A 15,728-nucleotide genomic window follows, 5' to 3' on the forward strand; every position below is an offset into this window, starting at 1 on the left:
ATACAGACCATAATACACAGTGTTATACAGACCATAATACACAGTGTTATACAGGCCATAATACACAGTGTTATACAGACCATAATACACAGTGTTATACAGACCATAATACACAGTGTTATACAGACCATACAGGCCATAATACACAGTGTTATACAGACCATAATACACATTGTTATACAGACCATAATACACAGTGTTATACAGACCATACAGGCCATAATACAACAGTGTTATACAGACCATAATACACAGTGTTATACAGGCCATAATACACAGTGTTATACAGACCATAATACACAGTGTTATACAGACCATAATACACAGTGTTATACAGACCATACAGGCCCCAATAATACACAGTGTTATACAGACTCATAATACACAGTGTTATACAGACCTAATACACAGTATTATACAGACCATAATACACAGTGTTATACAGACCATAATACACAGTGTTATACAGGCCATAATACACAGGTTATACAGACCATAATACACAGTGTTATACAGACCATAATACACAGTGTTATACAGACCATACAGGCCATAATACACAGTGTTATACAGACCATACAGGCCATAATACACAGTGTTATACAGACCATAATACACAGTGTTATACAGACCATAATACACAGTGTTATACAGACCATACAGGCCATAATACACAGTGTTATACAGACCATAATACACAGTGTTATACAGACCATAATACACAGTGTTATACAGACCATAATACACAGTGTTATACAGACCATACAGGCCATAATACACAGTGTTATACAGACCATAATACACAGTGTTATACAGGCCATAATACACAGTGTTATACAGACCATAATACACAGTGTTATACAGGCATAATACACAGTTTATACAGACCATAATACACAGTGTTATACAGACCATAATACACAGTGTTATACAGACCATAATACACAGTGTTATACAGACCATACAGGCCATAATACACAGTGTTATACAGACATAATACACAGTGTTATACAGACCATAATACACGTGTTTATACAGACCATAATATACAGTTGTTTATACAGACCATACAGGCCATAATACACAGTGTTATACAGACCATAATACAACAGTGTTATACGACCATAATACACAGTGTTATACAGACCATATATCATCATTACTATTATTAGATATATCATTACTATTATTATAAATACACACGATTATTATTTATTACATTACAAGAGTTTTATTTGTATACTCCTGGACATAATTACTGCACTTTATTCCTTATTCCTTTATTCCTATTCCTAAGTATGGTATGCTGCGTGTATTTTGTTGTCTTAATGTTGTGATGTTTTTGTTTTTGTTTTGATGGCACCTTGAAAGGAGAAGCATTTATTATTATCTCATTGTACATGTATAATGACATTAAACGATTCTATTCTATTCTATTCTAATACACAGTGTTCTTACCGGGAGCCGGGGTGCAGCGAGGTCGTCTGGTGGTCGTCGTCGGGAACGGTGTTGACGCAGCGACTGTCCGCTCTGATTGTTCCAGGCCTCAGCACGGTCATCAGGACCTCTTCCCATTGGTCAGGCAGCTGTACACACACACCACACACACACACACACACACACACACACACACACACACACACACACACACACACACACACACACACACACACAAAAAAACACACACAGAAACACACACACAAAGAAATGTTACCCTCCTGCACAGTTATGCATCTATACCTGCCTGTAAAGGGCCAAATCACATGTTAATCACATGAGAGTGTTCTGCAGGTGGGCGGAGTCATACCTGCGGCTCGTAGCGAATCAGGACGTCGTACTCCATTGAGTGGGGGATGTTGTCCACGGTGAACTCCAGGTATGCTCCCTCTGGGACGTTCACCAGGCCCACACCTGTCCAGGTGGGACTGCGGTCCAGAGGGTGGGGCCGAGGAACCACAGACACACCCTGAGGAACCAGAGAGATGGTGGTGAAACAGGGAAACATGAGGCCCTGAGGAACCTCAGAGGAGAGATGGCGGTGACACAGGGAAACAAGAGGGGTCCCAACACAGAGCCCTGAGGAACCTCAGAGGAGAGATGGCGGTGACACAGGGAAACATGAGGGGTCCCAACACATAGCCCTGAGGAACCTCAGAGGAGAGATGGCGGTGTGACACAGGGAAACAAGAGGGGTCCCAACACGGAGCCCTGAGGAACATCACAAGACATCCTGAACTGTAAAGTGTTTTAGAAAGCAGCTGAGAGATTTAAAGGTCTCTATTTTCAAGCATATATTATAGGTCTCAGATATATACAAATATATAAAAACATGTCTCTGAAGTGTCCTGCTCCAAACCCCAAACAGATCCTTGTAGCCCCCCCCCCTCTCTCTTCCAGCTGTTACTAAGGACATGTCTCTGAAGTGTCCTGCTCCAAACCCCCAACAGATCCTTGTAGCCCCCCCCCTCTCTCTTCCAGCTGTTACTAAGGACATGTCTCTGAAGTGTCCTGCTCCAAACCCCAAACAGATCCTTGTAGCCCCCCCCCCTCTCTTCCAGCTGTTACTAAGGACATGTCTCTGAAGTGTCCTGCTCCAAACCCCAAACAGATCCTTGTAGCCCCCCCCTCTCTCTTCCAGCTGTTACTAAGGACATGTCTCTGAAGTGTCCTGCTCCAAACCCCAAACAGATCCTTGTAGCCCCCCCCCCCTCTCTTCCAGCTGTTACTAAGGACATGTCTCTGAAGTGTCCTGCTCCAACCCCAAACAGATCCTTGTAGCCCCCCCCCCCTCTCTTCCAGCTGTTACTAAGGACATGTCTCTGAAGTGTCCTGCTCCTAAACCCCAAACAGATCCTTGTAGCCCCCCCCCCCTCTCTTCCAGCTGTTACTAAGGACATGTCTCTGAAGTGTCCTGCTCCAAACCCCAAACAGATCCTTGTAGCCCCCCCCCTCTCTTCCAGCTGTTACTAAGGACATGTCTCTGAAGTGTCCTGCTCCTAAACCCCAAACAGATCCTTGTAGCCCCCCCCCCTCTCTTCCAGCTGTTACTAAGGACATGTCTCTGAAGTGTCCTGCTCCAAACCCCAAACAGATCCTTGTAGCCCCCCCCCTCTCTTCCAGCTGTTACTAAGGACATGTCTCTGAAGTGTCCTGCTCCAAACCCCAAACAGATCCTTGTAGCCCCCCCCCCTCTCTTCCAGCTGTTACTAAGGACATGTCTCTGAAGTGTCCTGCTCCAAACCCCAAACAGGTCCTTGTAGCCCCCCCCCTCTCTTCCAGCTGTTACTAAGGACATGTCTCTGAAGTGTCCTGCTCCAAACCCCAAACAGATCCTTGTAGCCCCCCCCCTCTCTTCCAGCTGTTACTAAGGACATGTCTCTGAAGTGTCCTGCTCCAAACCCCAAACAGATCCTTGTAGCCCCCCCCTCTCTCTTCCAGCTGTTACTAAGGACATGTCTCTGAAGTGTCCTGCTCCAAACCCCAAACAGGTCCTTGTAGCCCCCCCCCTCTCTTCCAGCTGTTACTAAGGACATGTCTCTGAAGTGTCCTGCTCCAAACCCCAAACAGATCCTTGTAGCCCCCCCCCCCTCTCTTCCAGCTGTTACTAAGGACATGTCTCTGAAGTGTCCTGCTCCAAACCCCAAACAGATCCTTGTAGCCCCCCCCCCTCTCTCCCAGCTGTTACTAAGGACATGTCTCTGAAGTGTCCTGCTCCAAACCCCAAACAGGTCCTTGTAGCCCCCCCCCCTCTCTTCCAGCTGTTACTAAGGACATGTCTCTGAAGTGTCCTGCTCCAAACCCCAAACCGGATCCTTGTAGCCCCCCCCCTCTCTTCCAGCTGTTACTAAGGACATGTCTCTGAAGTGTCCTGCTCCAAACCCCAAACAGATCCTTGTAGCCCCCCCCCCTCTCTTCCAGCTGTTACTAAGGACATGTCTCTGAAGTGTCCTGCTCCAAACCCCAAACAGGTCCTTGTAGCCCCCCCCCCTCTCTTCCAGCTGTTACTAAGGACATGTCTCTGAAGTGTCCTGCTCCAAACCCCAAACAGATCCTTGTAGCCCCCCCCCCCTCTCTTCCAGCTGTTACTAAGGACATGTCTCTGAAGTGTCCTGCTCCAAACCCCAAACAGGATCCTTGTAGCCCCCCCCCCTCTCTTCCAGCTGTTACTAAGGACATGTCTCTGAAGTGTCCTGCTCCAAACCCCAAACAGGTCCTTGTAGCCCCCCCCCCCTCTCTTCCAGCTGTTACTAAGGACATGTCTCTGAAGTGTCCTGCTCCAAACCCCAAACAGATCCTTGTAGCCCCCCCCCCTCTCTTCCAGCTGTTACTAAGGACATGTCTCTGAAGTGTCCTGCTCCAAACCCCAAACAGATCCTTGTAGCCCCCCCCCCCTCTCTTCCAGCTGTTACTAAGGACATGTCTCTGAAGTGTCCTGCTCCAAACCCCAAACAGGTCCTTGTAGCCCCCCCCCCTCTCTTCCAGCTGTTACTAAGGACATGTCTCTGAAGTGTCCTGCTCCAAACCCCAAACAGGTCCTTGTAGCCCCCCCCCCTCTCTTCCAGCTGTTACTAAGGACATGTCTCTGAAGTGTCCTGCTCCAAACCCCAAACAGATCCTTGTAGCCCCCCCCCCCTCTCTTCCAGCTGTTACTAAGGACATGTCTCTGAAGTGTCCTGCTCCAAACCCCAAACAGGTCCTTGTAGCCCCCCCCCCTCTCTTCCAGCTGTTACTAAGGACATGTCTCTGAAGTGTCCTGCTCCAAACCCCAAACAGGTCCTTGTAGCCCCCCCCCCTCTCTTCCAGCTGTTACTAAGGACATGTCTCTGAAGTGTCCTGCTCCAAACCCCAAACAGGTCCTTGTAGCCCCCCCCCCCTCTCCTCCAGCTGTTCCTAAAGAGCTGACTCTGGGTCAGTAGCTTCAGAGAGAGAGTAGATCTCATCAGGAGAACTCTCCCAGCAGAAACTCAGCTAAATGCTGCCGTGATGAAACTCCACATCATGTTCCAAACCACATCAAGGATTCTCTCTGAAACAGGATGGAGCTCAAACTCTTCTCTCTCTCTCAGGTTTACCACAAGGTGACTTCCTTTTGATTTCCTGCTTCTTCACACACACTCTCTCCAGTACAGGTTAGCTCTGAGTGTTAGCATGCTAATGGAAACACAGACCATATCACTTCCAGAACACGTCTCATTGTTTCTGACAGCAACGTTTCTGATTGGCCCGTGGGTCTAAAGCCCGCCCACATTTTAGTAATGTGGTCATGACGCAGCAAATCTGGATCAGCTCCATTGTTCCCCGTTTTTAGAGATGTGGGTACGGAGGAGAAGAGAGAGGGGTTTGTTTCCTGACACTTTGAGAGTCTCCTGACACACCGGGGACACACCGGGGACACACCGGGGACACACCGGGGACACACCGGGGACACACCGGGGACACACCGGGACACACCGGGACACACCGGGACACACCGGGACACACCGGGACACACCGGGACACACCGGGGACACACGGTGATGTAGAGAAGACATCAAGAAGTGCATTTTACATGATAGGAGACCTTTAATGTGCAGGAACTGTGTGTTACAATGTTCAGAGAAGTGAATGCGTTGATTGATTGACAGGTGTCTCAGGGGCTCAGGGAGGTGCGGAGGTCCCCCCTCTCTCTCACAGAGTACCTGCAGCTCAGTCTGGAGGAGGTAACACTCAGTTATTCACATTTAATAAAACAAAGTAAACAATACTACACTACCTCTTCACCTGTCTGTCTTTCTGTCTGTCTACACCTGCAGGCCTTCTTCCTGGTCTACAGTCTGGGCTGCCTGTCTGTCTACCTGCACCAGGTAACTGTCTGCCTGTCTGTCTACCTGCACCAGGTAACTGTCTGCCTGTCTGTCTACCTGCACCAGGTAACTGTCTGCCTGTCTGTCTACCTGCACCAGGTAACTGTCTGCCTGTCTGTCTACCTGCACCAGGTAACTGTCTGCCTGTCTGTCTACCTGTCTGTCTACCTGCACCAGGTAACTGTCTGCCTGTCTGTCTACCTGCACCAGGTAACTGTCTGTCTGTCTGTCTGCCTGTCTGTCTACCTGCACCAGGTAACTGTCTGTCTGTCTGTCTGTCTGTCTGTCTGTCTACTTGCACCAGGTAACTGTCTGTCTGTCTGTCTGTCTGTCTGTCTGTCTGTCTGTCTGTCTGTCTGTCTGTCTACTTGCACCAGGTAACTGTCTGTCCTGTCTTCTGTCTGTCTGTCTGTCTGTCTGTCTGTCTGTCTCTCTCTCTGTCTGTCTGTCTGTCTGTCTGTCTGTCTGTCTGTCTGTCTGTCTGTCTGTCTGTCTGTCTGTCTGTCTGTCTGTCTGTCTCTCTGTCTCTCTGTCTGTCTGTCTGTCTGTCTGTCTGTCTGTCTGTCTGTCTGTCTGTCTGTCTATCTGTCTATCTGTCTCTGTCTGTCTTGTCTGTCTGTCTGTCTGTCTGTCTGTCTGTCTGTCTGTCTGTCTGTCTGTCTGTCTGTCTGTCTGTCTGTCTGTCTGTCTGTCTGTCTGTCTGTCTGTCTGTCTGTCTGTCTGTCTGTCTGTCTGTCTGTCTGTCTGTCTGTTCTGTCTGTCTTCCTGTCTGTCTACCTGCACCAGGTAACTGTCTGTCTGCCTGTCTTGTCTACCTGCTTGTAGCATTGTAGCAGGTAGCATTGAAGCCTGTAGCAATGTAGAACTAGAGAATGCAATTCCTGAAGAAATTGCTAGTGGGAATGCTTTATGCTGAAAAGCTGACGCTAAACTGCTGAAATGTAATGTGTAAGAAGAAAGTGAAGAATTGAGATTGAAATGATACATGAACACAGGGGGCTTGAATGTGTGATGAGAGAAGAAAAGGCTTGGAAAAGTAGCAGAATATTTGAACGGCAAACTTCTGGAATAACTTGATGGCGAATGATCTGTCGCCATGGCAACGGCATTTGATGACACCCCATACTACGCTTAGATGCGTTGATGGCTGCATCGTTACCAAACCTGTGAAGTTTTGGGGCGTTTGGAGCAGTTTCACTGAAGTTATGAGAAAACTGTGTTTCATGGCGAGCATTGTGTTGCCATGGCAACGGTATTTGAAGAAATCTCAAAATTGTCCCGTAGATGTCTTCAAGGCTGGACTGTTAGCACACATGTGAAGTTTGAGCACTCTTTGAACATTTGCATAGGAGTTATAGTGACATCATGTTTTATAGTGAGGGATGCGTTTCCATGGAAACGGCATATGGTGAGATCTCAGATCTGGCGTAGAGCTGTTGAGGCATGGACCGGTGATATACAAGTGAAGATTGGGGGACGATTGGACCGTGTCGATTGGACTTACAGCGACATCATGTTTCATGGCGAGTGGTCTGTCGCCATGGCAACGGCATTTCATGACACCCCATAATACGCTTAGATGCGTTGATGGCTGCATCGTTACCAGACCTGTGAAGTTCTGGGCTGTTTGGAGTATTTTCACTGAAGTTATGAGAAAGCCGTGTTTCAAGGCGAGCATTGTGTTGCCGTGGCAACGGCATTTGAAGAAATCTCCAAACTGTCCCGTAGATGTCTTCACAGCTGGACTGTTAGCACACTGCTACCTGGAGGCTGCTGCTCTGAGCATGTCAGCATCGTGTTCCATTACACAGGTGTTTATAGTTGAGCTAACGAGCTCTGTAGAGATCACAGGTTTCCATTGCTCTGAATGAGAGATGAACCTCTTACATGTGAACACTTTGTGGAAGAACCGTAACAGATATGTGACATTTCAAAACGTGAAGCATGTCAAGGAAGTTGAGTATCTGAAGTGTAATTTTTGTGTACTTTTGGGTTAATAATGTGGCCTTTTTGGCAGTTTAACTAAAGGTGTGCGGCTGCTACCGCCTGAAATTACAATGGGCTTCAATGGAGGAATGTTGAACGTTTTTGTCACTTAATGCCCTCAAGAGGCATTTTGTTTAATTATTTTTTGCTTAATTAATTGTCATTTTTCAAGCTACGAGATGTTTTCCTACGTTTATCATGATGAATGATGTCTCAGGAATGTAGGGTTTGGGAATTATGGCAGTTTAAAAAAAATATATGAAGGCAAATTTCAAGATTTCCTACCCTCTAGCTGTGACATCACGCAATAGTTAATGTTAACATCTGAAGAAAACCTCTAAAACAAGGTCTGAACAATGTTTAATATCTCTAAAGGTAAGAATCAGATTTAAAAGTTGTTCTACACGAATAATGTCAGAAAGATTTGTAACATTTGAAAGTTGGAATGAGTTTTCTGAGTGAAAGTATGAATGAACAGTTAGCAGTTGAAGTCGCATGAAGATTTGTTGAAGTCTGAAGATTTCCTCCATTGACTTCAATGTTAAACATGTGATGCATTATGGGATGTATCTCTGGAATTATGAAAGTTATGAATGAGAAAAGCAATAGCCATCGATTACCGACCGAGCTGAACGTTTTGATGTTTGAACGGAGTTTCTGCGATGTTCAATGTGGGAGGAGAAGAGGGCGGAATAATAATAAACTTTTCGTCCGTAGAATAACAGTTAGTTGTGTTAACAGCATTCCCACTAAATTAGAGCATGTAGCAATGTGGCCTTAAAACCTGTTGCTTGATAGCACTTTAGCATGTAGCATTACAACCTGTAGCAATGTATCATAAAAGTCTGTAGCAATGTAGCATGAAGAATTAAAACATGTAGCATGTAGCATCCCTGTGTAACACAAAGACACATTAAATTGTGTGCAAACCCAGCGCTGACCTTAGCCTTAAAGTAAACTTAAGTTTTATTTTGTGTCACCCGTTGATTAATGATTTAATAAATTAAACTTCTTGTGGTGTTTTATTGAATGACAAAGTTCATGTCCTCTCCTGTGATTGGTCAGGAGCCCCTGTCAATCATCCAGCTGTGGAGGAAGTTCCGCTCGCTGCGGCCGGACTTCGTCAGCTCGTTCTCAGCCTATCAGCACCTCAGGAGCAAAGGGTGGGTCCCCAAAGAAGGGGGCGGAGCCAAGTACGGCGTGGACCTCAGTAAGACACATAAACAAACACACAAACTTACGTGTATATACTCTTCTTGCACTGTTTCTATTTTATTTGTTCTATGTCCTATATATATTCATGTTGCTCTGTTGGAGGAGGACTTCAATCAATCAATGTTTATTTATAGCCCAATATCACAAATGTTTCATTTGTCTCAGTGGACTTCACAGTTTGTACGGAATATCAGTATGACAATACGATACCCTCTGTCCTTAGACCCTCTGTCCTTAGACCCTCTGTCCTCAGACCCTCTGTCCTTAGACCCTCTGTCCTCAGACCCTCTGTCCTCAGACCCTCTGTCCTTAGACCCTCTGTCCTCAGACCCTCTGTCCTCAGACCCTCTTTCCTTAGACCAGTGTTTCTCAAACTTTTTCACACCAAGGACACTTAACCAATAAAATAACACTCGCGGACCACCTAACTCCACAAATATCCAAAATCGCATCGTTTTTCTAGAACAGATTACAAATCGCCTGAAAATGGTACAAACAAGTGGCAGCAAGTGTGATGAAGGTGTTGCCCTGGGCTTTATCATGCCATCGAAAGTGAAACGTAAGCTCGCTCCATTGCGGAGATATTCCCGCGAGAGTGCGGAAAACTTAAATGTATTTATTTATTTCAAATGTGAAATGTTACCAATATACTCGCGGACCACTAGGGGGCGCTCACGGACCACCAGTGGTCCGCGGACCACACTTTGAGAAGCACTGCCTTAGACCCTCTGTCCTTAGACCCTCTGTCCTCAGACCCTCTGTCCTTAGACCCTCACATCGTACAAGGAAAAACTTCCGGAGAAAACCCACAGTTTAAAGGGAAAAATGGGAGAAACCTCAGGGAGAGCAACAGAGGAGGGATCCCTCTCCCAGGACGGACAGACGTGCAATAGATGCCGTGTGTAAATTGAAAAGATAATACATTTGCAACATAGGTAGTCCAAATGTTTGGAAATGCATGTGTGTATAATAGGAAGATGAATCCACGAGGATATCCATCCAGGACCTATGATCCAGGACCACAGCCACGACTCAAGATCCAGGGCTCGCGATCCAGGACAGAGGAGCGCAGGATCATCCATGACTCCGGATCCCGGCGTATACAGACACCAAAAAGAAAGACATTTGGGGAAGCTGGGTTAATGGGAACATGAGAGTACACAGGTACAGACAGAGAGAAGAAGAAGTAAGATGTCCCCCGACAAACTAAGCCTATATCAGCAAAACTAGGGGCTGAATCTAATCAGCCCTAACTATAAGCTTTATCAAAAAGGAAGGTCTTAAGCGCACTCTTAAAAACGGATAGGGTGTCTGCCGCCCGAACACAAACTGGAAGCTGATTCCACAAAAGTGGAGCTTGATAAGAAAAGGCACTTCAGACTTCAGTTCCTCATCTCCATATCTCCCCTGGAGCTGCTGAGCTCATGATGAGAGACTTGAAACTTGGATCTTGAAAAACTGACGGCTTATACGTGTAAAACTTGTCTGATGCACAATAAAGAATACGGTTCCAAAATGTATCTGATTTACTGTCCCATTGTGTTTACAGTGTTGTACAGGAAAGGACCTCCTTTCTACCACGCCAGGTAACACACACACACACACACACACACACACACACACACACACACACACACACACACACACACACACACACACACACACACACACACACACACACACACACACTTTAAAAGAGTTATTTTTCCCGTAGTTACTCTGTAGTGATCGAGCGGGTTGATGGTGCCTTCAGGGGCTCTGCGTTACGTCCGTTTTCATGGCGTTCTCTCGCAGCTCTCAGCAGGATCACAGCCAACGTCTCCAAGGTAACTTTTATCTAATAGTGTTCTCTTTATTTCCTCTTTCGCTGTAACAACGTGAGTTCGTGGGACGAACAGGGATTGTGATTCTTCAGGGGAGGTTTTGAGATCCCTGCGTTCTGTCTTCCAGGAGCTGATGCTGTGTTACATCCTCTATCCTGCCGGCCTATCAGAAGCCGAGCTGGACTCACCTGTGTGTCTGAGCAGACTCAGTGTTCAGGTACAAAGAGTATAGTTCAATAACACATTTGAATCCACACGTCATATTCTGCATAAAGTCTGCGTTTGATTCTGTTAAAAAAATAAGCAGATATTTAAAGTCATGATGTTTTGAAACTGAGAATCAAGCAGCTTTTTATATTTTCTAACAATTAATGAATAAAACATGAACAAATATGTGGAGATTGTTGAATGAAATTTCAATAAACGACAGAAAAGTTGAATACATTGATTTGTTTGCAGGACAAAGTTTGTCTTGTGTTAATAAAGTTGGATTCTGTCAACAGGAAGTGATCGTCAGCAGGTGGGTGTCCTCCAAAGAGCGAACGGAGCAGGAAGACATCTGATTGGCCGACGCAAGGTGATGTCACTATGTGATGTCACAAAGAGACTCATGACATCAGCCAGAAGAGTCTTAGATATATTTGTACCTTTTTGTTTGTATTAAAGTGTCAAAAACATGATGACTTTGAAAGATGAGTGTCCCTGAATGCAGCACAGGTCCTCACAAGGACTCAATGACCAGAAGGTGTGTGTGTCCCTGAATGCAGCACAGGTTCTCACAAGGACTCAGACCAGAAAGTGTGTGAGTAGTCCTGAATGCAGCATGCACATTGAGTCACGGAGTGTAAGAGTGTCCCTGAATGCACCATAGGCGCATTTACACTGCGGTACTTTCCCCACAAAGGTTCATGTGAACTTAGTTCATGTGAACTCTTTTATCGCGTTCACACCAAAAAGAGCCGGTACTAAAATTAGTTCATGTGAACCTTTTTACCCGCTCGAAAGTCCCTGCTAGAGAGCAGGGACTTTCGAGCGGCTCTCTTGTGAGAAAAGAGCTATATTTCTGATTGGCTGGGCGGATTGCAAACCACGCCCCGTAAAACTCCCAAAAAGTTTTGTGAAGCCGCCATTTTATTATCCTCGCATTAGCATTATTAGCATTAGCCCAGCGCAGAAACGCAGAGAGACTAACTTATGGCAACTGTTAACTGTGATGGTTATTCTCGCGTCCAGGAAAGAGAAGCTTAAAAAGGAGACTAAATGGAGTCTCTGAGATGTTTTCAAATTGGTACTTTAATTAATAAAAAAGGCGTGGTAAAGTCACAAACAGGATATTTTCCGACAGAAAAGCAGCTGTGCATCTGGCTCTCGCTAGCAGAGAAAAGAGGCCGAACCCCTCAGGTTTCGTTGTTTATATAGCCTCTTCTGGCTCCTCCCTGGGGGCCGGCTCTGCGCGTATTTAATGTCCGTTATGCATATCACAGGATACAGACATTGTACATTCAATATATATCTAAACACGCCTTTTCTCCTCCTTAACTCTTTCATGACTTTTCATTTAACACATTCTAAACCAGAGGTGGGGAACCTTTTTCCTCTCAAGGGCCATTTCAATTTTTACAATATCCTCAGAGGGCCGTACAAATTATTGACCTCTGCATAAAAAAACTATAATCACAGCCCATTCATTTCATTCTGTGCAAAGAAAAAGCAACCTCTTAATCAAGATATCTCACCATGACTCGCGCATAGGTGCACGTGCACGGTGTGGCATGACCACCAAAACAGAAAGATATGGAAACAAGATGTGTGCAAATGTATTTAGTTTCCTATCCATGTGAACTTGATTTAAGTGTGGGGGGGGGGGACCTAACCTCCTCTAGGGGGGTCCGGGGGGCATGCTCTCCCGGGAAGATGTGTTTTTAAATGTTGAAGTTGAAAGCATCAATCTGGTGCACTTTGAGAGCAACATTAAGAGATCTATGGAAACATCTCTCAACACCCAGATGAAACAGAGCTGGAAGCAGATTTATTTTTCTTTATGAATATTTGACAAATCACTCTCCTTTCAAACTGTATTCTTGTTTATTAATAACAACTTTTTTTTACTGTCATATAGTATTTTATACCTGTTTACTTTATTCTCTTATTTTTGTATAACTATAATGATCATATAAAGATGTGCCTTTACCTCACTGGTTGTAGAAAAAGCTTCTTATATTTAAACAACTCTCCTGTTATCTCAATCAGAACAACCTTCTGGATCCGCACCAGTCTGGTTTCAAGGCAGGTCACTCCACAGAAACTGCTCTCATTGCTGTCACGGAGGAACTGCACACTGCCAAAACTGCATCCCTCTCCTCTGTCATCATCCTGTTGGACCTGTCTGCTGCATTCGACACGGTGAATCATCAGATCCTCCTTCGCACTCTCCAAAAACTTGGAGTTTCTGGCTCTGCACTTTCCCTCCTCACCTCATACCTGAAAGACCGTACCTACAGGGTGACTTGGAGAGGGTCTGAGTCCGACCCTTGTCAATTAACTACGGGGGTCCCTCAGGGCTCTGTTCTTGGTCCCCTCCTCTTCTCCTTGTACACAAACTCGCTCGGATCAGTCATTAGCCCGCATGGTTTTTCTTACCACTGCTACGCTGACGACACCCAATTAATTCTGTCCTTTCCCCGCTCAGAGACCCAGGTCGTCGCACGCATCTCTGCTTGTCTAGCTGACATCTCTCAGTGGATGTCTGCTCACCACCTCAAGCTCAACCTTGACAAGACTGAGCTGCTCTTCCTCCCGGGAAAAGATTGTCCAACTCTTGACCTGACAATCAACATCGGCACCTCAGTTGTTTCCCCGACTCAGACTGCAAGGAATCTGGGTGTGACCCTAGATAACAACCTGTCCTTCACTGCAAACATCGCTGCTACAACCCGTTGCTGCAGATACACGCTTTACAACATCAAGAAGATACGTCCCCAGCTGACTCAGAAAGCGACTCAGGTTCTGGTCCAGGCTCTCGTCATCTCACGCCTAGACTACTGCAACTCCCTCCTGGCTGGTCTACCTGCATGTGCCATCCGACCTCTGCAGCTCACCCAGAATGCAGCGGCTCGTCTGGTCTTCAACCTTCCTAAATTCTCCCACACCACTCCGCTCCTCCGCTCCCTTCACTGGCTTCCAGTAACTGCTAGAATCCACTTCAAGACACTGGTACTTGCTTACCGTGCTGCGAATGGATCTGGCCCTTCCTACATCCAGGACATGGTTAAACCGTACACCCCAGCGCGTGCACTACGCTCTGCATCAGCCAAACGACTCGTTGCGCCCTCGCTGCGAGGGGGACCCAAGTTCCCATCGGCGAAAACACGTGGGTTTGCTATCCTGGCTCCAAGATGGTGGAATGAGCTCCCCATTGACATCAGGACGGCAGATAGCTTGCACATCTTCCGGCGCAAACTGAAAACTCATCTCTTTCGACTCCACTTCGAGCGTTAGAACGATTAACGAAGCACTTTTATACCAATAAAGGACTGGATTACCTAAAGCCAGTTGAGTAGCACTTGAAATGTTTGGCTCTATGAAACCTGATATACTTATATGATTCTGTTTTCTTCAAGGTTGTGTCTTCCTGGTCGAATGTACTTATTGTAAGTCGCTTTGGACAAAAGCGTCAGCTAAATGCAATGTAATGTAATGTAATTATATTCGTTAGCATAGCTAGCTAACCAGATGCTAATAACAACACAGTTATTGACTGTATGATCAGTGTGACAGATGAACAGATCGCCACTGGGCTTTCAACTAAAGACACAGCCACGCAGAAACGGCGGCATGTGTACGGCTCCTTATGGGTACTGCAATTTCTGAAGTGCTGGAGCGGCGTTCTGGTGCACTCCGTCAGAACTGCACCCCTGTCAGACGAGACATATACCACGTGATGACACGTTAGGCTCGTGTTGTGTTCAAGGAACCTGACCTTGGCCAGGAAAAACAGGCATTCGCTTGTTTAATTTTTTTGCGGTCTAGATTTCTTAATTTTTTTTCTTTTTTGCGTGTGTTTATAAATTACCTCGAGGGCCGTACCAAATTATCTCGCGGGGCGTATACAGGCCGGAGGTTCCCCACCCCTATTCTAAACGCTGTAATCAATACTCCAGGAAATCCTCCACAGCAATTTGATTTCCGGTCGTTCCGAATGTTGTGACATGCTACCCACATCTGTAAACGATAACGTACTCAAATAAACTGTACCTTCATTTAATATCCAACAATAATAATATCTCGACGTCTGTAGTTGTAGTGTTGAAATCAGTAGGTTTCGGTGTGCAACATCATATCATATCGCTGCTAAATTCACCTCTATAGGAAATGGTATATTAGCCTCATGCTAAATGCTAACCGGAGGTGAAGGATTTTCAGAATAAAAGTCTAACTGGTTGTGCACAAGAACTTCTGGTTTTTCAGTATAAAACAGCATTTAAACTAAAGGTACATTTAAGGTACATTATGCCATCAAAACATTGATTTTAATTTCTAACACAACACAAAATAAAACATGGGAGCGGTGGAGATGAGGAGGTGTCGGCGTTCTGGCGATTTACTCGGAAGGCTTCAGTAGAAGCTGCTGGGAGTCCCAGCAGCTTCTACTGAAGCCAGTCCCTAACTCCGGGGACTTCCGGCCGGGGACTTTGGGCGGCAGTATACGCCGTGAAGTGGTTTGCGGCCTGCCAGTAAACCCAAAGCAGAAGAAGAACAAGTGACGTCAGCGGCTTCATTTGCCTAATCCTCCCTCAGGGACTTATTCCAGTGTGAACGCGATCTGTACTTAGTTCATGCGAACTAAAGAGTTCACATGAAC

At 45.9% G+C, this 15,728-nt stretch overlaps 1 protein-coding gene across 1 annotated transcript; it reads left to right on the forward strand.

Annotated features, from left to right (window-relative positions):
- The first annotated feature begins 2,162 nt into the window (after positions 1 to 2,162).
- On the forward strand, positions 2,163 to 11,550 carry tsen2 (TSEN2 tRNA splicing endonuclease subunit). Its single transcript, XM_034203595.1, has 8 exons — positions 2,163 to 2,168; positions 5,625 to 5,699; positions 5,793 to 5,909; positions 8,895 to 9,039; positions 10,594 to 10,630; positions 10,759 to 10,870; positions 10,995 to 11,084; positions 11,371 to 11,550. Exons 1-8 carry the CDS (start codon positions 2,163 to 2,165, stop codon positions 11,428 to 11,430), a joined length of 642 nt encoding a protein of 213 aa, XP_034059486.1. The 3' UTR covers positions 11,431 to 11,550.
- Positions 11,551 to 15,728: the final 4,178 nt, after the last annotated feature.

Source organism: Gymnodraco acuticeps, unplaced genomic scaffold, assembly GCF_902827175.1.
Source record: "Gymnodraco acuticeps unplaced genomic scaffold, fGymAcu1.1, whole genome shotgun sequence".
Classification (NCBI taxonomy): domain Eukaryota; kingdom Metazoa; phylum Chordata; class Actinopteri; order Perciformes; family Bathydraconidae; genus Gymnodraco; species Gymnodraco acuticeps.